This window comes from Apteryx mantelli, chromosome 10 (genome assembly GCF_036417845.1).
Source record: "Apteryx mantelli isolate bAptMan1 chromosome 10, bAptMan1.hap1, whole genome shotgun sequence".
Lineage (NCBI taxonomy): Eukaryota > Metazoa > Chordata > Aves > Apterygiformes > Apterygidae > Apteryx > Apteryx mantelli.
The window spans coordinates 474,210-495,424 of record NC_089987.1 but is presented as its reverse complement, the minus strand read 5'-3'; the positions used below and the strand labels follow the sequence as shown (position 1 = coordinate 495,424).

General features: G+C 45.9%; 1 protein-coding gene across 1 annotated transcript in view; it reads left to right on the top strand.

The window, feature by feature from the left end:
- ZFHX3 (zinc finger homeobox 3) overlaps positions 1-21,215 on the top strand; it is a 195,438-nt gene that overhangs the window by 163,296 nt on the left and 10,927 nt on the right. Inside the window, exons 6-9 of the mRNA XM_067302299.1 lie at positions 1,025-1,158; positions 1,361-1,561; positions 10,879-10,981; positions 12,638-18,094. Coding sequence (XP_067158400.1) covers positions 1,025-1,158; positions 1,361-1,561; positions 10,879-10,981; positions 12,638-18,094 — 5,895 coding nt within the window. The remainder of the gene's footprint in view (positions 1-1,024; positions 1,159-1,360; positions 1,562-10,878; positions 10,982-12,637; positions 18,095-21,215) is intronic.

Genomic DNA, 21,215 nt, shown 5'->3' with positions numbered 1-21,215 from the left:
CCAGCTGTCATATATTACCTTTCAAGTGAAAATGAATAACTCCCATTAAGGGCGAAATGGGTTTGAAGTCGATTCGAGACAGATTAAAGTACTGTTATGAATGTGTGTTCGGGGAGGAGGAGACGGGGGCTGTGTATAATATACTTGTCCTTACAGTTTTTAAATAATAGATGTCCCACAAATTTATGTACTTCAGGATACGGGGGGAGGGGTAAAGGTCAGAGGATGTGCATTCTGAGAAGTGCCTCAACTTACGAAGTGTTTTGCTATTGAGTTCTGGTTTTGTTTGCCTTTTTTTTGTTCTGATGAATTAAAATTGCCTCCCATCAACTTGTTACAGTTGGTGACTGCCTGGATCTAGTCCTAGTACTAGCTGTAGGCCGGGTTCTGCTGTTGGTCTCCCGTTATGATTTTGGTGGGACTGCTTGCTGGGGAGTGCCCTCAGATACGTTCTCGTCCCAGAGCTTGCATGCGTTGCATGTGCTGAGCGTGCAGGTGCTGTCCTTCTAGCAATGTGCCATTGCTTCCAGGACTGAGGTGTAAATAAGTCGTGTTGCACTGTCACAGCTTTCAGCCATCTCTAAGGCAAACATATTTCAAAGTGGTTATATGCAAAACTTTTTGTATGTTCAGAGCTAGGAATATGAATTCTACTTTGTCGTATGTCTGTCCAGCTGCTTGGGGAGGTGACCCATTGGCTTTGATATCTGGCCAAGCATTTGTACGTCAGACATAAATACAGGAAAAGACTCTCCTGCACTTAGCAGGTTGTAAACAGACCACATAAATAGCTGTGATTTTTCTGCTTCTAACTGAATTTGACACAATTCCTTTATTATGGAAGATAATCAAGAAAGACCTTTTTTTGGCAAGGTATGCTTTGTAGGATATAAGTTAGTCCATATACTCATTCTCCTGCAAGTCCTATGTTTCAAGAAACTGCAGCAGTGTAAATGGAAATACTGTCTTCATCCAACTTAAGCCTCTTTGGGGATGTCCTGATATAAATCTCTTTTTGTTGCAGCACCAGCCAGCCAGGCAGAGAAGGAGCTGACAGAGCCTCCAGCATCCTCTAAACGCATGTCATTTCCCAGCAGCTCTGAGTCACCTCTCTCTTTTAAATGGTCGAAAACTTCAGAGGAGACCAAATCAGAGCAGGTAAGGAGCAAGAACCCAGCTTTCTTTGCCTCTACAAGCAGTTGATTTGTTTCATATATGCCAAAAGCAAAAAATAAGAGGACAACGATGAAAGGTGGTAACCGGTGATAGGAAAAGGCATCGAATTATTAAAGTCTAGCTCTAAGGAAAGAGGAAAACAGCAGCTGTAGCAATTGCATGATTCATTTGTCTTGCTCTGCAGATGTATCAGTGTCCATATTGCAAGTACAGTAACACAGACGTGAATCGACTGCGGGTACACGCCATGACCCAGCACTCAGTGCAACCCATGCTCCGCTGCCCGCTCTGCCAGGACATGCTGAACAACAAGATCCATTTGCAGCTGCACCTCACACATCTGCACAGTGTTTCACCTGACTGTGTTGAGAAACTCATCATGACGGTAAGTTGCTGCGTATTCAAACGTCTGCTGCCTTCCTAGAAAATACGAAGATGAGAGGGGATGTCCTCACTTGCACAGGCTAATATTGCTGTAATGTGCCACTCTGGGCAACTCCCTGATCTGTCTGGGCTTTCTCATTGAGGTTTTTCCCATCCCTGCATGTTTTGTCTGCAGAAGCTAGGTTGTCCATGCTTGAGCACTGTGAAAACTGGCACTATTGCCGTATTGAGTAATTTTCCTATGAAGAGATTGGAACAAGTAAGATTTCCCTTAACTACTGAGATCATCACATAGGACTGCATTTTGCCCAGAAGCTTTCAGAGATGAAGTAGTTGATGTGCTGTGCTGCTCCTGTTGCAGAGAGAGTTGCTCCGTATGTAGATTAGCACTTCCGAAGAGGGACACCCAGGGTTGTTACGGTAACAGATTACAGGAAATTGGGTATCGGGTTTCTGCTTAAAATATGATTTTTAAGAACCAATAGGGTTACTTCCATTGGCAGTCTAGTCTTATGGAGGAGAGATAGTCCTATCATGAAGCCCATATTCTGTGTGCGCTTCATTCAGTTAATGAAGATCATTGTTATGGTTGTATGAGATAAGCTGGATCTGTTATTTCTGTGGGGAAGCGTTCAATCCAAATAATTGTGCTTTTGATATATAACAATTCACTTTCTTCAGGATAACCTGAACAAGCAAGGGATATGTGGCAGTTGGCCCAAGAGAGCTTGAATCTTACGTGATTGTGAATACTATAAAGCAACTGTTTCAAGTGCTGTTTTCAAACTATTTTGAAATGCCTGATCTTAAATTGGATTTTAAGAATAGAAATTTAAAATTCTCTGAAGTAGGAAGTTAGGCCACTAAAGTGTTGATTGAAAGTTCTCTAAATAAAGTCAACTATTTTCATGTAGAACTCAAAATTTTTAACAAAGCCACTTCTAGAACTGTTTGTCAAACAAGACTGTGGTTTTGTGTGGGTTGTGATTGTTATTGCTTGTGCAATCTGTTCTGAAGTGGAGCAGAAGCTTCAGATAGCAGACTGTGGTTCAGAACAAATGTGTTTGCATCAGGCTTTTGTTCTGTCCTGCATCATTGTTTTAGCATCTAGTATGGGAATCTTCCTCCAACACTGCCTCTGAGGAATTGAAATTTAGCTAACATCAGAAGGAATTAGAGTGCGTGATAAGAAGTAGTAAATTAACAGAGCAGTGCTCAAATTCTCATTTGTGAGACCTGTTCTTTTTGTTCTGGCTTCCTTTTTCTCCCAGAGCTGTTGACTGAGACTCTCTTTGCTGCTGGCGTGTGTGTAGAGTAGTGTCCACAACTGCTGGACCTCATCTGTGGGACCTCTGCACACTTACAATGCAAAAATGCTCATAAAGATGCACCCCATTCTCCAGCGCTGAGGCATTTGTTTGAGTAAATAACATTTTGAGTCTCAAAATGTTTTCTTTGTGAATTTCCTTTTCATAGGTTTTACATGAATGTGCCTTGCCATTTGCTAGCGTCAGTTTAAGATACAAGTAGAATTAATAAGGCACATTTTCAAAAACCCTTCTAAATTCACAAATGGGATGTATTGTCAGATTTCTACACTGTTATTTCTTTGGTATAATCTTCAAGGCAGGGTTGTGTCTGCATTTAAGAACTTGTCGCCAAGTATATAAAATTAAGTGTTTATTTTGATTCCTGTCAGTTCTTTCCCTTTGTGATTTTTTTTCTTGCACCCCATTTCTGCTTGTTTTTCCCTTCTTTTCTGATTTCTGACAATGGAAAAGAATAATACCACGTTTGTCACAATACTTGTGTTCTCTGATCAGCTCCCCTTCTGTGGTATTGTTTGAGCGAGCACATGCTGTGTTGCCCAGCTTCTCTCACCCTTCTTTGTTCTTTTCTCTCTTTCCCTTCCAGTCACCTTGTGTCTCCCTCTCAGCCCCATTGCTTTTTGTCTTCCTTCACTGGTTTTGTGGGTACCTGTCCTCTGTCCTGCGCCCTGGGCAAGCCCACGAAGGCTCACAGTGGCCAGTGCTGGACCAGGCTCTCACAGCCACCTGCAAGAACTCCCTGTACTCCACGTAGGAACCGCATCCTAATATCCATTAAAAAAAACAGCAGGGTTGACAGATCCCAGCATTTTCTGGATACAAAATATGAGAGACCTGGGGGGAGAGAGCAGCAGCAGTTCACTAACAGAAGGTGGTTGCAGCCATGGGCTCTAGCGAGCGCGTGGCTCTGCTCTGCTGGATCCACTGCGTGTATCCAGGTTGAGGAACTGTCCCCAGCACAAAGACCCAGGTCTCCGGGACCTACATCCATTTTAAACGATGGTAGTTAAGCATGCAGATATTTTGTGAGGACTTGACGAACCTGATGAGCTTCTAACTACATTGACGGAAAATACTTTGACCTTAGAATAGCACGAAGCAGAAGCCGAGCCCCTTTCTTGTGCCGGCCGGTGCAACCAGTTTGCTGCAGGTATCTGTTACACTGGTGTGAAAACGGTTAGTTTCTGACTTAGGCTCTCTACAAAACTAGCAGTCTAGAAATGTGTGTGGTTAGGTCAGTGCATCCTCTTAGCCCAAGGGGATGTATGATGTCCTCCAGGATACAGGAGGACTAGCAGAAACAGCTTGTTAAGGAGCTCAAATACACCCCACAGAGGACGAGCCAAAGCGACTGCTCTGGGGAGGAGGACAGTTCTGTTAGGTCTGTGCATCTTCTGTGCTGCGGCAGGACCTCGTTGTGCCACTGCGACGTGCAGGACTTCTGCTGAGAGACGAGGAGCGGGGCCGTAGAGCTCACCCGCTTGCTCTTTTCTTTTTTTCTTCTTGCCGTTGCCATCAGCCCTGGGTAGCTCTTTCCTTTGGTGCCCAGAGATGGGTCTGGGGAGGAAGATTGTCTCTTCTGGTTCAAATAAATTAACGTGTGGGTCGAGAAGATTGTTCTTTTTTTGCATTAAATGACAAATACATTAAGAAATCAGCACGGCTTGTGCAGAACGTGGGAGCATCAAACGTTCCTAATTTTGCTTATTCTAGCTAAGATTCCTGTCTCAGTCTGACGCGTGAATCAGGTCCTGGTGCCACTGAGAGTGAATTGCAGCCCGGTAAATGGGAGCCAGGTTCCTTTCGACGCAGTGTCTTTGCACTCGGCGTTTGGAGGAGGCTCCAGTTAATAATACCTTATCAGACGCCTTTCAGGAACCTGCAGTGTCTAATATGTCTGTTGCCATGGTAACAGCTGCTTGCTTATGCTCAGCATCTCATATCTGTGCGTTTCATGCCCCTTCCCTTTCATATCAACGAGCAGCCTGGACGACTGTCCCACAGGGAGCAGCCGGAGCGGTGGCCTCCTCCCGCGGAGCGGCTCCTCCGCCAGCCCTGCCGTCGTGTCGCGTCGCGTCGCGCCCGCGGCGGGCGAGAGGGGCGCCCGCGGGCCGGCGGCGAGGAGGCGGCAGGGAGGCCGCGCGCGGCAAGGGGGCTCGTTCGCCCCGCGGGAGCCCCAGCGGCGTGGGGGCCCGTCGCGCGCTCTCCTGCTGCTTCCGTTCCACGGGGCCGGGGAATAAACGTGGCAAAGTTTATTTTACGCGGCGTTTCGGCAGCCCCGAACTGGTCTGATCACCATCTTTCCACATAACAGCCTCTTTGCTAATCTTGGGCCTGCACCGCTTCAGCAGAGAGCTCCTTAATGAGGGTGAAGTGCAGTTCGCCGGCGTAGTCGATTGACAAGACTGATGGGCTCAAAACAGGAGAACGGGCTGCTTCCTGAGCAGCCTCCCGTAATGGGGAGCTCCCCCTCCTCCCTCTCCGCGTCCTTTATCTTTCCGCACATTCCTCCCTCTCTCCGCTTAATTCTGTTGTCAGTTTTCCCTTCCTCTGTTTAAGGCGTCTTTCCAGTGTTTCCAGCTGTCTTTTCATCTTTTTCTTTTCTCTCTCGCTCTAAAAGTAATTCTTCCCTATCTCTGCCATCCTCGCTTCTCTCTCATACTATCTTTACATTTTTTTCCTCTTTCCTATTGTCTTTTCTTATTGCTCTCTCCCTTCTGCTGTCATTCAATTTTTCTCTCTCCCTCCTTCTCGCCCCCTCTTACTCCCCCCTTTCCCTCTCACTCTGTGTCTCATTCTCCATCTCGGATGAAGGTAATGAAAATAATCGGGCTTCATTAATTCTGAGCCCTGTGAGATGATAGCCATTTGGAGCCATGTTTGCCAATTAGATGGTCTAAATTAGAAGTGACCTTGGTATACTGCCATCGCTTTGCTTCTCTGAGTCTAATGAAGCTTTTCACTCCAGCACCCTCTCTCTCTCTTTGTAATGGAAATTACCTCCTTTGTCTGGTTCGGGAACCTTGCATTGCATGTGTATTTCCCCCTGGTTGCATGGACATGGGGATGGTAGTGCATCTCCTCAGACCCTTTCTAGAGATTTTCTTTTCAAAGCCACATGATTTCAGCATTCTTGGGGCATTTACAGAGGAACCATGTAGAACCTCCACATGTTCGGTCATTCAGTCCGGAGGAAAGTAAGAGAAGACGGATCCAATGTGTAAAGAGAGCTGGCTATTCACACTATCCAAAGATTAATTTTTCGGACGTGCCAAGAACGTGCCTGTGTCATGCTGCCATGGCCGTCACGAGAGTGATGTTGCAGCTCTGAGCCTCAGGTCCGTGCTCTTAAGAGGCTCTGTGGTTCATCATCTTAAAAATATGGTGGAAGCAGTAGTAGCGGGAGCCACGCTTGTCATTGCTGTGGGTTGTCAGCTGTGAGAACAAACTCACAGGTTGTTCTCAAAGCTGGTGACAGGTAAATCTTTTGCTGACAATACATGTCAGAGTGTGCGTGGTCTGCTGAAGATATTCACGGAATAGGGAGGCAGGAGACATGGTTTTGCTACTTGGGGGTTTTTTGTAACAGTTAGTAGTTCACTGGACCACGTTATTTTTAGAAATGGCCATCAATTTGGGATGCCCAAGCATACAAGTGGATCTCTTCATCTTAAAGAAACTTTATCTGCATAAGGGGATCTGAATTTTGTCCAAAATGGAGGGTACTTGGAAGCACAGGTGCTTATCCCAGCAACTTCAGCTGTACCTTCCATCTTCTAAGGCAGATAATTGAGTTTTCTGCAGTTTATCGCCATGTGAAATTCTAAAGCTGAAGTTTCTGTGTTCAGTACAGACTACAAGAAAAACATGTTAGATGTGCGGAGAGGGAGAGGTTGCCAAAGTCTCTGGCCAGTGCTTTCCCCTTCTTGACTCTTCAACCTAGCAAGTCCTTCAGCTGTAGATCACGGGGTAGGGACGGAGTCAGTTCCCTCACTGTTGTCAGTGACGGCTTTCCGAGCAAAGAGCGCTCGCTGGATGTTTGCTGCAACGTCAGGAATTGAACCATATCTATATATTCATAGTCAAAAATTTGGCTGTCAAAGACAGCATATAGGCTGAGCTACTAATTCTCCCCCATCTCTCATTTTTATTTAGGCAGAAAGATCCAGGAGAGTGACCCAGTTCAAGGAGACCGTTTGTATTCTGTACAGTAATGTTGTTCAGGAGAACAACCCAGAAGAGACCTGGGAAATCCTAGCAGGCGGTGTGGGGCGAGTGTTTTCAGTGCTGCGTGCAGAGGTGGATTAGAAAATCTGAGCGTGCAGGAGATTAGTCTTTCCAGGCCTGAAAGGCTTTGCTGGTGGCTTATGGGCCAAAATATCATGGCTGCAGCTGCAAAGGGGCTACAGTTTAATATTAGGCAGAGCAAAATGAATATGCATAGAAGGAGGAAAGGGGGAATACAAATCGCAAGCTCCCCGAAGCAGGGACCGTCCTTGTAATCCATTTGTTTGATTGCAGGGGGTTTTCGTCCAACTCCTTGACACTGCAGCAGTTAACAGATTCAAAGATAACAAATAACGAATGTAACAAATTACACTGTAATGTAATTGTAATGTTACATTACATTTGTAGGGTTTTTCTTAAATAATGATTCAAATTGACTGACTTGTTGATAGTGTGAAAAAGTTGGTGTTAAAGAGAAATTAAAACAAGGAGATACAGTTATTTAGCACACTTTAGGATGAATGCCAGATTACATCCCTGGTGTTGCCTGCTCAGGTGAAAGGGGTGTAGAGAGCACGTGGGATCACATGAGCTAACACAGCCTGTGCTCAAGGTAATGCGTTCCTCTCTATCACCTGAACAGCTGTGCAATTTAAATATATCTGAAGTATGAAATTCTGCAGTTTAGAGCATCACTCCTTGTTTAATCTGTTGGGTGACCGTGGCCTCCAGAGCCTTCCTCCCCCCTTGATACTCTTATTATTTGTATTACAAAAGCAGCCACAACACACAAGACATCTTCTGCACACACAAGGAAATGGTATCTACTCCAAAGAGTTTGCAGTGTGAAAGGACAAAATAGTTCAAAGTGGGGAGTCTGGAATTCAGTGTAAATGCAAAGTGATTTGAGGTGCAAGGCCCATTTTCATTATTCTTTATCTTTGGTCCTGCTCGGGTGGTGGTCCATGAGGATGAAGAGCCAGGGTAGTCCTGCCCTGGAAAATGGCATAGGAAAGGGTGTGGTGTTTTAAGGAGAAACCCGAACAGTGCTGAACCGGTAAATGACTAAAGCAGGAACCAGATCAGTTGCTGAAGCAAGACAAGTGCCTTATTTTCAAAGTTTTATTTCCCAGTAGCAGCCTTGCATGTCTGTCTGGGCTGCCAGCAGTTGCCCTACATCCATACCTAGAATTTCTAGCTTCCTGCACTTTCCTCTGAGCTTTTTTCTTTTTGCCTTTCAGGATTTTGTGCCTGTAACAATTTAATGTACCAGAGTGGGTTTTTTTTCCTTTTGTGGAGGGAGGGGTAGAAGGAGGGTGAGAACTGTGGCTATGGAGATGCAGGTAGATAAAGGTAATTACTTAAACATATATAGGGCAGGACTTATTGGTTTGGAGACCCAGATTAAGATGCAGAGGAGCATGTGAGGTTGATGATTATATTTCGGGGAGAGTTAATTGACGGAAGGTGAAGGCAGACAAAGAACCGCTGCTTACTGCCTTCTTGAATCCCAATCAGGAATTATGATTAAAGACGCGGCGAGACAACAGAGGCCTGATGAATTGGTGTCTTTTTTTTTTTCTTTTTTGCCGTCATTCACACTTGATTGACTTCAACCTTTCAAGTGCAAAAGTCTCTCTTTTCCATTATTATTCATAGCCATCTGAGTTTTTCTAATTAAAGTGTATGAAAACAATTACTGATCCGTCGTACTGAGTCTGGTAGTGGGGATGGCTGCCTTACTGTAATGCGTATAAAAAGCCCACAGTTTTCTATAATGATGTGCAGCTGAGGTGTTAGATAATTTTATTCTTTTTCTACTCTGTTGGGGTTTTTTTAATTTCTCGTGATTTATTTTTCATAATTCCTAAAGATCCTAGGAAAGCACTCTCCCTGCTGATAAAACTGAGAGGGACAGCTCCTTTTCTTGCCTTTCCTCCTCTGCTTCCCTGCTCATCCCCCTCCTCAGAGCCCGGTTACTATGAACTAACCAGTGACCTTTCACATCTCGTGACCCACCACCCACAGCCATCAGATGCTCCCGGTTAGAATAAAAGGTGGAATGAATTTGGTGTGCTCAGCTTCCCTCCTCGTGATTTATCAGTGTCAGCTGCCTTTCCTGCAGATGTCTGTAGAGCCAAATGCTGTGGCTCTCCCTCTCCTCACCTTCACGCACCTGCTCGCTGCGGAAGCGGCGGTGGCTCAGCATCCCTCCTCTGCACCGTGTGGGTGCCTGGAGCCACCCGTATGCAAACCTTTGTTTCTGAGGCTTTTCGTGGCCTGATTTTCTTCCGTTTTCTTAATGAAACCAAGATTTAGTCTGTGTTTGTTTGGATTTGACATATGTGTAGATAAGGCAGACTTCGTGTCCTGCACAGAGGTTTATAGTATTTTGGCTGCAGCTTCGCCTCAGATTTGTTAGTATCTCATGTGCTTCGGTCAGAGACTTGCAGAAAGCAAGCTGTACTCCATGAATGTAACAGCCTCATTAGTCTCTTCCAAAATCCAAGGTTCACAGGCCTTCTCAGTGTCTGATAGAAGGATGGGGAGATTTGTTTTTCTAGGAAACGTACTTGTCCGAGAGCGTCTCTTACACCTCACCTTTCCAGCAGGCAGAGGCGGGGAGCACAAGCCCTGTGAGAGAAGCACTGCAAGTCGATTTTGGTTTCTGTTGCTTCAAGTACTGTCGGCCCTGGTAAAATGGAAATGGTCCTTTGGTGCCAGCTGCGAGGAAGCACACAGCTGCTCAAAGCTGTAGTGGTGTCTTCACAGGCCTGTGACCAGCGCTGGCAGCCAGGCGCGTGAACGTCAGTGGTGGCACCGGACTGTCCTTCCGGTGATTGCTCTGGGAACTGTGGCTGTGGGGTGGCTTTTAAGATGCTGTTAGATACTGACTGAAAGTTAAAAAGGGTATTTTGTCCTGCTTCTGATACCATCCATGCACAAACTGCTAGCTAGGTAGTGTGTGTTTTCAGTGTGACTGGATACACACAAAGGAATGTGATTTTCCAAAAAAAAAAAAAAAGATGAGTATAAGCATTTGACTCTTTCAAAGAGTGTCTCTAGTTGAACCACACAAAATTTCCAGCTCTTTAAAAATCTTGAGGTTTAAGATGCACTGGTAACGACAATGCAGGTTCTGGACAAACACTTGAAGAGAGGCAAAAGGACCATATCAGTCAGAGCAAGGAAAGGGTTACCAAAAGCTTTTCGTTTTGAGGATGATTCACTGTCTTTTTAGTCTTTCCTTATTCATCCTTCCTTTGTCACCTCTCTCCTTATTTGTACTCTGCTTTCTCATGCCCCTCCTTTTCCTGCATCGATACACTTTGAAAACAGTGCTGCAATGCTCCCTAGTTCAAGATTACAGTGTACTTTACAAGGTATGATTTAATTAGGGGCCTTATTATGTTTTCAGCAGCTTAAGGTGGGCCTTTCAACTTATCTACCTAATTGGTTGCACAAGAAGTTTCACAGCCCATGACAAAACATTGTCAGTGATCAAAGTCTGAATTCTACATAAAGAAAAAATATTAATAATAAGATTATTCTTCAAGTGTGCACTGCTAATTATGTCCAGAATGTAACTGTAGAAACACTTTTGACTGATGTGAGCTTCGTCTAATAAACATGAGTCTTCAGTGAGCTATGAAAAGTGACGCCTGACTTTACAGTACTGGTGTCTAATTTTGCCACTGAAGATGTTTAAAACATTTTCTTGTGTTTTTCTACTCCCTACGTCCTTCCCTCCCTCCGTTTCCAGGTGACAACACCTGAGGTGATGATGCCCAGCAGCATGTTTCTCCCAGCAACTGCTCCAGACAAAGATGGGAACTCCAGCACCGAGGAACCGGGGAAACAGCCTGGTGAGTGCCACTGGGCAAGGTCTGCCGCTGGTAAGCGGGGGCCTCGCGGTTCGCCCAGCTCGGGTCCCCGGGCCAGAGACTGTGTCTGGGGACATCTGCACCTGCTTGATTTCCAGCTGCACAGCTATCTCCCGAGGTCCCCAGCCAGCCAGTGCACAGCAGAGCAGTCTCCCATCGCCTGTGCCGCAGACAGGCCAGTGCCCTGCGTCTCCCCGCAGTGGGGCAGGGCAGGGCAGCTCCGAGCTGGTGACCAGAAGTCAGGTGAGCACAGCTCACTCTCTGTGGCGATTCACATGGAAATTACATTGAATCCTGGCAAAGGAGGACACCAGATGTGAACAGTGAAAAACAGACGGAGTAGAGAATTGGTAGAGAAACCAAAAATTTTGCTGCTGCTGGCCACAGAGACTCTACTATCACCTCTGCTCTATTTGCTCGGTCCACATCATAGCTGAATTATATACATTGCCAACACAGTCTGCGGAGGTTTGGGCTCTGCAGTGCTTATCCATCCCAGAGCTCCTCTGCCTTTTTCATTGCCATGTTGTGGTATGAAGGCATGCTTGGAAGTTAACAGCTATTTACTCCCGGCTTTGTAGCATGATGTGAGAACGTCATAAGAATATCACTCTGCATGGGCAGAAGTGTCTAATCTCAAACCTGGTAGGGAAACAATCCTGATGATAGTCCTTCAATGGTGCCCTCCTGGAAAGAGTCTGCGAGGAGTCTGGGAATTAAGACAACTGTTGCTTCCTTTCAGGCATGCAGCACAAAGGGAGAGATCCTGGTGGGACAGCAATGACACAGCCAGGGTAGCTAGAGCTCCACTGGACAGTAGGATCCTCTCTTCCGCCTCTACTCATACTGCACTGTCTTTTCTAGCAGAACTGTGTTCTCAGACCCTGGAAATGTGGCAGTGCAAGGACTGCTTATTCTCTCCTCTCCCCTCGTCCCTCAAAGAACACCCTTTGAGCTGCCACCAGCAGGGCCTGAATTTCATTCCTGTTGGTTTTAGCTTTGATAGGACCAAGACTCAAATATTACATTCAATTTGAGGAACCTTCTTATTGGAAAAGAGACAGGACATCAAAGAAAAACAGCAAAGATGGATAGGTGGATGGGTGGCCTTCACTTAAAAGGAAGAATTAAAGGTGATAAATGCAGATAAGGGAACGTGTGTGTGTGTGTGAATAATTTGCAGATATTCAAAGTGGGCAAGAAAGTAAATTGTGTAGGTTTATGCAATGGGCCATGATAAGGGTAATGGGCTGGTATTAAAATAAATGAAAGAAGATACAGGAGAAATGTTAGAAATACCTGTCCTCTTGCAGAGAAAATAACATTGCCATACCAGAGACAAAAAGAGGGTGTTGATCAGCCCTTGTGTGCTGGTGTAATTTTCAGTGGGCTAAAGGAAAACCTATGAGAAATGGCAGCCTTAGCCAAAGTAACAGTGAGGGAAAAATGCTCTTGCCTATGGTAAGGAGAAGAAAGTGCTGGAGCTGGGTTCAGCCTCAAGCAAAAACAAAATCAGGGCTGTTTCTTTCTTATTTTCAATCTAAACAGATGGCAGAGGTAGGCCTTGTCTAAACTTTTTGAGATGAGCATTCAGCATCTGTTCATGCTTCTAGTTTTGTTCTGATTTTGTTTTCACAGAGATCTCTGAGGACTCAGGAAAGAGCCTTTTGTCATCTGAAAGTGCAGAGCACAGTGGAGATCCCAAACCGGTTCCAGCTGATCAGAGCTCGGCCAGGGAGGATTCTGGTTTCCTTTGCTGGAAGAAGGGGTGCAACCAGGTGTTCAAAAGTTCAGCAGCCCTGCAGACGCATTTCAATGAAGTTCATGCAAAGCGGCCTCAACTGCCAGTATCTGATCGCCATGTCTACAAATACCGTTGCAACCAGTGCAGCCTGGCATTCAAAACCATTGAGAAGCTGCAGCTCCATTCTCAGTACCACGTGATCCGAGCAGCCACTATGTGCTGCCTCTGTCAGCGCAGCTTCCGAACCTTCCAGGCCTTGAAGAAGCACCTGGAAACCAGCCATCTGGAGTTGAGTGAAGCTGACATTCAGCAGCTGTATGGTGGTCTTTTGGTCAACGGGGACCTCCTTGCCATGGGCGATCCTTCACTTGCTGAAGACCACACTATAATAGTTGAGGAAGATAAGGAGGAAGAGAGTGACTTGGAAGATAAGCAGAGCCCTACAGGTAGTGATTCTGGGTCGGTGCAAGAGGACTCTGGCTCAGAACCAAAGAGGGCCTTACCCTTCAGGAAAGGCCCTAACTTCACTATGGAGAAATTCCTAGATCCATCTCGCCCTTACAAATGCACAGTCTGCAAGGAGTCTTTCACGCAAAAGAACATTCTCCTGGTCCATTACAATTCAGTTTCTCATCTGCATAAATTGAAAAGAGCCCTCCAGGAGTCTGCTACTGGGCAACCTGAGCCTACTAGCAGCCCAGACAACAAACCTTTTAAGTGCAACACCTGCAGTGTGGCCTACAGTCAGAGCTCTACCTTGGAGATCCACATGAGGTCTGTCCTGCACCAAACCAAGGCTCGTGCTGCCAAACTGGAGGCGGCTGGGGGCAGTGGCAGTAGTAATGGAGCTGGCAATAGCAGCAGCAGCAGTCTCTCCTTGGGTTCATCCACACCAAGTCCTGTGAGCACTAGCAACAGTAATACTTTTACAACCACCAACACGAGTAATTCAGGCGTGACTCCAATTCCCAGCCTACTCAACCAGGTATCCAGTGACAGTGTGGGAATTCCTCCCTTGGGCAATCCTGTTAGCACTAATATCTCCTCTCCTTCTGAGCCCAAAGAGGTAAACCGGAAGAAGCTGGCAGACATGATTGCATCCAGGCAGCAGCAGCAGCAGCAACAGCAGCAGCAGCAGCAACAGCAGCAAGCTCAGACCTTGGCACAGGCACAGGCCCAAGTCCAGGCCCATCTGCAGCAAGAACTGCAGCAACAAGCTGCTCTCCTGCAGTCTCAGCTGTTCAACCCAGCACTTTTGCCGCACTTTCCAATGACCACTGAGACCCTGCTGCAGCTTCAGCAACAGCAACATCTTTTGTTTCCTTTTTACATCCCCAGTGCCGAGTTCCAGCTCAATCCAGAAGTTAGCTTGCCTGTCACCAGCGGTGCACTGACACTGACTGGTACAGGTCCAAGTTTGCTGGAGGACCTGAAGGCTCAAGTTCAGCTCCCGCAGCAGAGCCATCCACAGCTCTTACAACAGCAGCAAGGTCAGCTCTCCTTGTCACAACCTCACTCTGTCCTTATACAACAGAGCCAGCACCCAGAGAAGAAAAATAAATCTGTAGTGAAGGAGAAAGAAAAAGAAACTCCAAGGGAAAGGGAAAATACAGAGAGGGGAGACAATAATGCAGTGTCTAAGGAGCCTCTGCCTGATAACTTAAAGCCCAAAGACAAGAAGGACTTTGCACCAGGCAATAATTCAGAGCCCTCTTTACTTCCTCCACGTATTGCATCTGATGCAAGAGGGAATGCCACGAAAGCCTTGCTGGAAAACTTCGGCTTTGAGCTCGTCATTCAATATAATGAGAACAAGCAGAAGGTGCAGAAGAAAAATGGGAAGACAGAGCAAGGTGAGAACTTGGAAAAGCTTGAATGCGATACATGTGGCAAGTTCTTTTCAAACATCCTCATTCTGAAGAGTCACCAAGAGCATGTTCACCAACATTACTTTCCCTTTAAGCAGTTAGAGAGATTTGCCAAACAGTACAGAGAACACTATGATAAACTGTACCCACTAAGGCCTCAGACCCCAGAGCCACCGCCACCACCTCCACCTCCCCCACCACCACTTCCTCCAGCACCTCCTCAGCCAGCTTCTACTCCTACCATTCCTACTTCTGCCCCACCTATTACCTCTCCTACGATTGCACCAGCCCAGCCGTCTGTGCCACTCACCCAGCTCTCTATGCCAATGGAGCTCCCCATCTTTTCACCACTTATGATGCAAACCATGCCACTACAAACGTTACCTGCTCAACTGCCACCCCAGCTTGGTCCTGTAGACCCTCTGCCTGCCGACCTGGCCCAGTTGTACCAGCATCAGCTCAACCCTAGCCTTCTCCAGCAGCAGCAGAACAAGAGGCCACGCACACGGATCACTGATGACCAGCTCAGAGTCCTTCGGCAGTATTTTGATATTAACAATTCCCCAAGTGAGGAACAAATCAAAGAGATGGCGGACAAGTCTGGATTGCCCCAGAAAGTGATCAAGCACTGGTTCAGAAACACTCTGTTCAAAGAACGCCAGCGCAACAAGGATTCCCCATACAACTTCAGTAATCCTCCCATTACCAGCCTGGAAGAACTGAAGATAGACTCGCGGCCTCCTTCTCCAGAACCTCAAAAGCAGGAGTACTGGGGAAGCAAGCGGTCCTCCAGGACACGCTTTACTGACTACCAACTCAGAGTCCTGCAGGACTTTTTTGATGCCAATGCTTATCCAAAGGATGATGAATTTGAACAGCTTTCTAACTTGCTGAACCTCCCAACACGTGTCATAGTGGTGTGGTTCCAGAACGCCCGTCAAAAAGCTCGGAAAAACTATGAGAATCAGGGAGAAGGCAAAGATGGGGAACGGCGGGAGCTTACAAATGACAGATACATTAGAACAAGCAACTTGAACTACCAATGCAAAAAGTGCAGCCTAGTCTTTCAGCGCATTTTTGATCTTATTAAACACCAGAAAAAGCTTTGTTACAAAGATGAGGATGAGGATGGACAGGATGATAGCCAGAATGAAGACTCTATGGATGCAATGGAGCTCTTGACTCCAACCAGTTCCTCCTGCAGCACACCAATGCCCTCACAAGCTTACAGCACACCTACATCTTCAGCTAATGCAGCCTCCTCAGCTTTTCTGCAGCTCACTGCTGAGGCAGATGATTCCTCCACCTATAGTTCTAAAGTAGAAGCTACAGATGAGAAACCAAAGCAGTCTGAACCTCCAAGTACACAGCAAAACCAAACTCAAGAGAAGCAAGTGCAACCAAAGCAAGAGTCTCAGCAGCAACAGGACCAAGGAGAACAAAAGACAAGTTCAGCACACCAAAAGATTTCACAGTTATCCTCCCCTTCTTCATTGCAGCAGCCGCCTCCCCCTCCACAACCCCCTCAGTGTTCCTTGTCACAGTCAAGCCCAAGCCCATCTCAACTCTCACATCTCTCCCTCAAACCCATTCACACATCCACCCCTCAACAGTTGGCAAACCTACCTCCTCAGCTAATCCCATACCAGTGTGACCAGTGTAAGCTGGCATTTCCTTCCTTTGAGCATTGGCAGGAGCATCAGCAGCTTCACTTTTTGAGTGCACAAAATCAGTTTATCCACCCCCCATTCCTAGACAGAACGCTGGATATGCCTTTCATGCTTTTTGATCCCAGTAATCCACTACTTGCGAGCCAGCTGCTATCTGGAACATTGCCACAGATTCCAGCAAGCTCAGCCACTTCACCGTCAACACCAACATCCACAATGAACACACTGAAGAGAAAGCTGGAGGAAAAGGCCAGTGCAAGTCCAGGAGAAAATGACAGTGGGACCGGAGGAGAAGAACCACAAAGGGATAAACGTCTAAGGACAACGATTACCCCAGAGCAGCTGGAAATTCTTTATCAGAAATATTTGCTTGACTCCAACCCAACACGGAAAATGTTGGATCACATTGCACATGAAGTGGGCTTAAAGAAACGTGTGGTGCAAGTTTGGTTTCAGAACACCCGCGCACGGGAAAGGAAGGGACAGTTCAGAGCTGTAGGGCCTGCCCAAGCCCACAGACGGTGTCCTTTCTGTCGAGCTCTCTTTAAAGCAAAGACAGCTCTTGAAGCTCACATCCGATCCCGTCATTGGCATGAGGCCAAGCGAGCTGGATACAACTTGACTTTGTCTGCTATGCTCTTAGATTGTGATGGGGGACTCCAAATGAAGGGTGACATCTTTGATGGAGCAAGCTTTTCCCACATGCCACCAACGAGCAGTGATGGTCAGAGTGTTCCTCTCTCCCCAGTGAACAAGAGCATGGAACTGTCACCTCGAACTCTGCTGAGTCCGTCCTCCATTAAGGTAGAAGGGATAGAAGACTTTGAGAGTCCCTCCATGTCCTCAGTCAACCTAAGCTTTGACCAAACAAAGCTGGACAACGATGACTGCTCTTCTGTCAACACTGCAATCACAGACACTACAACAGGAGATGAAGGGAACGCAGACAATGATAGTGCAACAGGGATTGCAACCGAAACCAAATCAGCATCAGGACCCAGCGAAGGTTTGACAAAGGCTGCCATGATAGCAATGTCTGAATATGAAGATCGGCTGTCTTCAGGCCTAGTCAGCCCAGCCCCCAGCTTTTACAGCAAAGAGTACGATAATGAAGGTACTGTGGACTATAGTGAAACATCCAGCCTTGCAGACCCCTGCTCACCCAGCCCTGGTGCAAGTGGTTCAGCCAGCAAGTCTGGAGAGAGTGGGGATCGGCCCGGACAGAAACGCTTTCGCACTCAGATGACTAATCTCCAGCTAAAAGTTCTTAAGTCATGCTTTAATGACTACAGGACACCTACCATGCTGGAGTGTGAGGTCCTGGGCAATGACATTGGACTGCCAAAGAGAGTTGTTCAGGTCTGGTTCCAGAATGCTAGGGCAAAGGAGAAGAAGTCCAAACTCAGCATGGCCAAGCATTTTGGTATAAACCAAACAAGTTATGAGGGACCCAAAACAGAGTGCACTTTGTGTGGCATCAAGTACAGCGCTCGACTGTCTGTACGTGACCATATCTTCTCTCAACAGCATATCTCCAAAGTTAAAGAAACCATTGGAAGCCAGTTGGATAAGGAAAAGGAGTATTTTGACCCAGCTACTGTACGTCAGTTGATGGCTCAGCAGGAGTTGGACCGGATCAAAAAAGCCAATGAGGTTCTTGGTCTGGCAGCTCAACAGCAGGGCATGTTTGATAATACCCCTCTGCAAGCTCTTAACCTTCCTGCTGCATACCCAGCACTACAGGGCATCCCTCCAGTCTTGCTCCCAGGCCTCAACAGCCCATCCTTACCAGGCTTTACTCCATCCAACACAGGTGGGTATGGATATTATCACATTGCTCAAAGACACAGCTTAACTTCGGGCACCTTTAGCACAAGTGAATGTTCCCTTGAGAATGTCTGATAATAGGCTACCCGGCCCTTTAGTTGAGCATGTTTACTTGACAAGGTATAAGCAATAGGTATTTTAAAGTTATATTAAAGGTATAAGCAATAGGTGTTCTTTAATTCCTGAATTCAGGTTTTCTAGCAAAGTCTGAAGCAGAGCAAGATCCAGACGTGCTGCATATTTCTGTTTCCTTAGCACAGACTTAAAAAAATTTGAAGCACCTTCAAGGAAATGGTAAATAGAGGATTTATCAAACAGAACATGAAAAGGACAAATATGTTGAATGCATTGTTCATTCTATCTTTCCTTTTGATATTACATTCAGTTTTATGTAACGCCATCCCGTTTTCAAGAATTCTGAACTGTTTCTAGGGAAAAGTATGAAGTGCCTCATAGCAGCAGTGACAGAAATCTGGAAGATCTTTATGTAATGTCCTTATAGTGGCCTCCAGGACAAGTCCTGTGTCTGGCCATGCAGCTGTGAACTGTTTTTTTAGTGGTGGCTGGCATTCAGATCTGAAAATACCTTCTCGACCAACAACAGCATAGTCATGGGACAAACATTCTTTGTATTTTAATACGATTTTTCTAACAGTACTTCAGAAAATGAAATTTGGTATAGTCCTTTGAGTAGCCTAAGCCCAGAGATCAGACATTGGTTTTTTTTCAGGATGCTCCTTTCCTGTGTACCTGGTAGAGAGGTGGAAGGGATATGATGCATAGCAAACACTGGCAGTGCGAGGTACTGCTCAGTAGTCTAGCAGTGACCTAGAAAACTTGATCCAAGGGCCTTACTTCACCTCTGGTACCCCAGAGTATCTCTCTGAATTGCAACTTGTGAAAGAGTAATTCATGTTCTCTAGGAGACTTACTTTCGCTTGGCAGACTTTTCCATTTACTTCTGATGATCCTGATTTTTATTTCAGTTGACTTTCGCCAGGGCCTCTCTACATTTACACAGATATCCCTAGAACTAATTCCAAGTATCTTGTCTAAGCAATAGGCTGAATCTGTCTCAGGTTGGAAAGCCTGTTATGGTATAACGCCTAGGAGCATTATACCATATCCCAGTATGCGCCTTGCCTTTCTGTGCTACAGCGATACAGGTCTAACACTATTAGACAGTGTCCTGAAATGATAACTTTCTCTCATTGTACTGAACTAATTAGCTAATGATGAGTTATAATTTGTAGTGTGAAGTCTAGATAGGATCTGAGAGTCTTCCTGGCTTCTTTATCAGAAATCAGAGTGATATCAGTCTCCATTCAGACTTTCTGATGCTTTTAGTCAGCAGGCTGCCTCTTAAGTTCCTTTTCCAACAGACAGATTGAAAAACACAGTGCAAATGCTGCCAGGTAACACGTTTATGTCATGTTAATAAAGCAACCTTCTTTATTTGTCATCTAGGAGGTAAGTCTTAGAATAAGTAAATCAAAACCTTAGACAATAGTCTGCTTCAAAAGGAGACCATCTGGCACAAGCAGTTGTGTGGGACCTGAATGGCTCATCTGCTGTTTGCAGAGTGGGTTGGCTGCAGAGTTGTTCACTGTAATCACAGTACTGGAACCTGAAGTTAGTATGTTGCTGCAATGACACTGTGGTATAACATCCAAAAGAGAGCACCAGAGACCCATCTCTCAAAACAGGCATCGTTCTCTGACTGTGGAGGGAAAGTGGCTCTGTTCACCTTTTTCTCCATTGCTGCTCGTCTCTGGAATGTCTGCCGTTGACAGATGAAAAAGAGTTAAGTCTCAGTGTATTTGATGGGTTTCAGCCTGTCCAAAGATGATTCTGTCTCTTGGAGTAAGATCCTTTGTTCCGCCAAAGCAGCAGAGGGGAATGCCTTATAGCATGGTTGCTGATGCTCATGTGAGAATGTCCTACTGGAGAGCGTAAGAGATCAGAGCAGATTCTTTTGGAATCTGTCAAAGCTGGGCCTCTGCAAGCCTTTTCTGCATGGTTACAGAACTCTTTTTTTTCCTCTAAAGAAAGTAAAGTAGTTCTTGACTATGGTTGTGGGCATAGTTCATTGTAATTAAAGCATTTTTAAAAACAGTTCTTAAGAGATATTCCTCTCTTCAGGGATGCTGCCCATTCCTGCTCCTTGAATCTAGTCTTAGCTACATGCCTGAAGGGAACCTTTGTGTGCCAGGACCTTTTCATGCTATTCTTATTCTTACAGAAGATCTCATTTCAGTGGCCAGAGCTAGGCCAAGAGGATCTCTTTGGCAAATTATATTGTCAGCCTATCACAGATTGCCTCTGTGCTTTTCACTTAGTACCTCAAATTTATAACAAGATCTACAATTACATTTTTGCACTTTCAATCTATACAGTTGTTTTTATTTTTCTCCAAAGACCAGTATGTGTCCTGAGGAGATGAGGCTACATACTATGAATGTTAAAAGCAATCAGTGACTACCTAAACAGGACTAAGCTATTTAGAAAGTCAAACAGACTATTTGTGGCCTTTAGATAAAGCTCCAAAGGTCAGGACATCTCAGCTCAGAGCCTGTCGAAATAGATAAGGCTGTGCATCCAGGAATGTTATGAATTAGCCACTGCTCCTGTGCTTGAACCTCACAGGGACTGTTCAGCTAGGGGACATCAGCTTCAATGGCATCTATCCATAGTACGCCCTTATCTGAAATCTATAAGGCTGCTGCATGGAGGCTCACTTCATACCTTTACAAATCACTATTGTCTCGATACAGCACCAAGAGTAGTTGCAGGTTTCCGAAGGGCTTTGCTTCAGTCTTCGCTGAATTCTCCGGGGCTCTTAGCCTCCCTCCTCCTCACGCCCTCCTGCTAGTTTCCTTTAGCAGCCTGTCCTCTGTGGAGCCGTATCGGTTTTGTCTCCTCCCCTTTACTCAGGAGGCCAACTCTGCATGCAGGTTTTCAGAGTCAGTGGATGAATGCAGCGCTATGGAAGAATGAGCTGCTTTTGTCGGGGTGTATTGCAGGCAGGTTTTGGAGACCCCTGTGCCCCCCTTAGCTGCCAACTACTACTCAAAACACGATGCTGCAAGAAATTTGTTCCTGCGCTA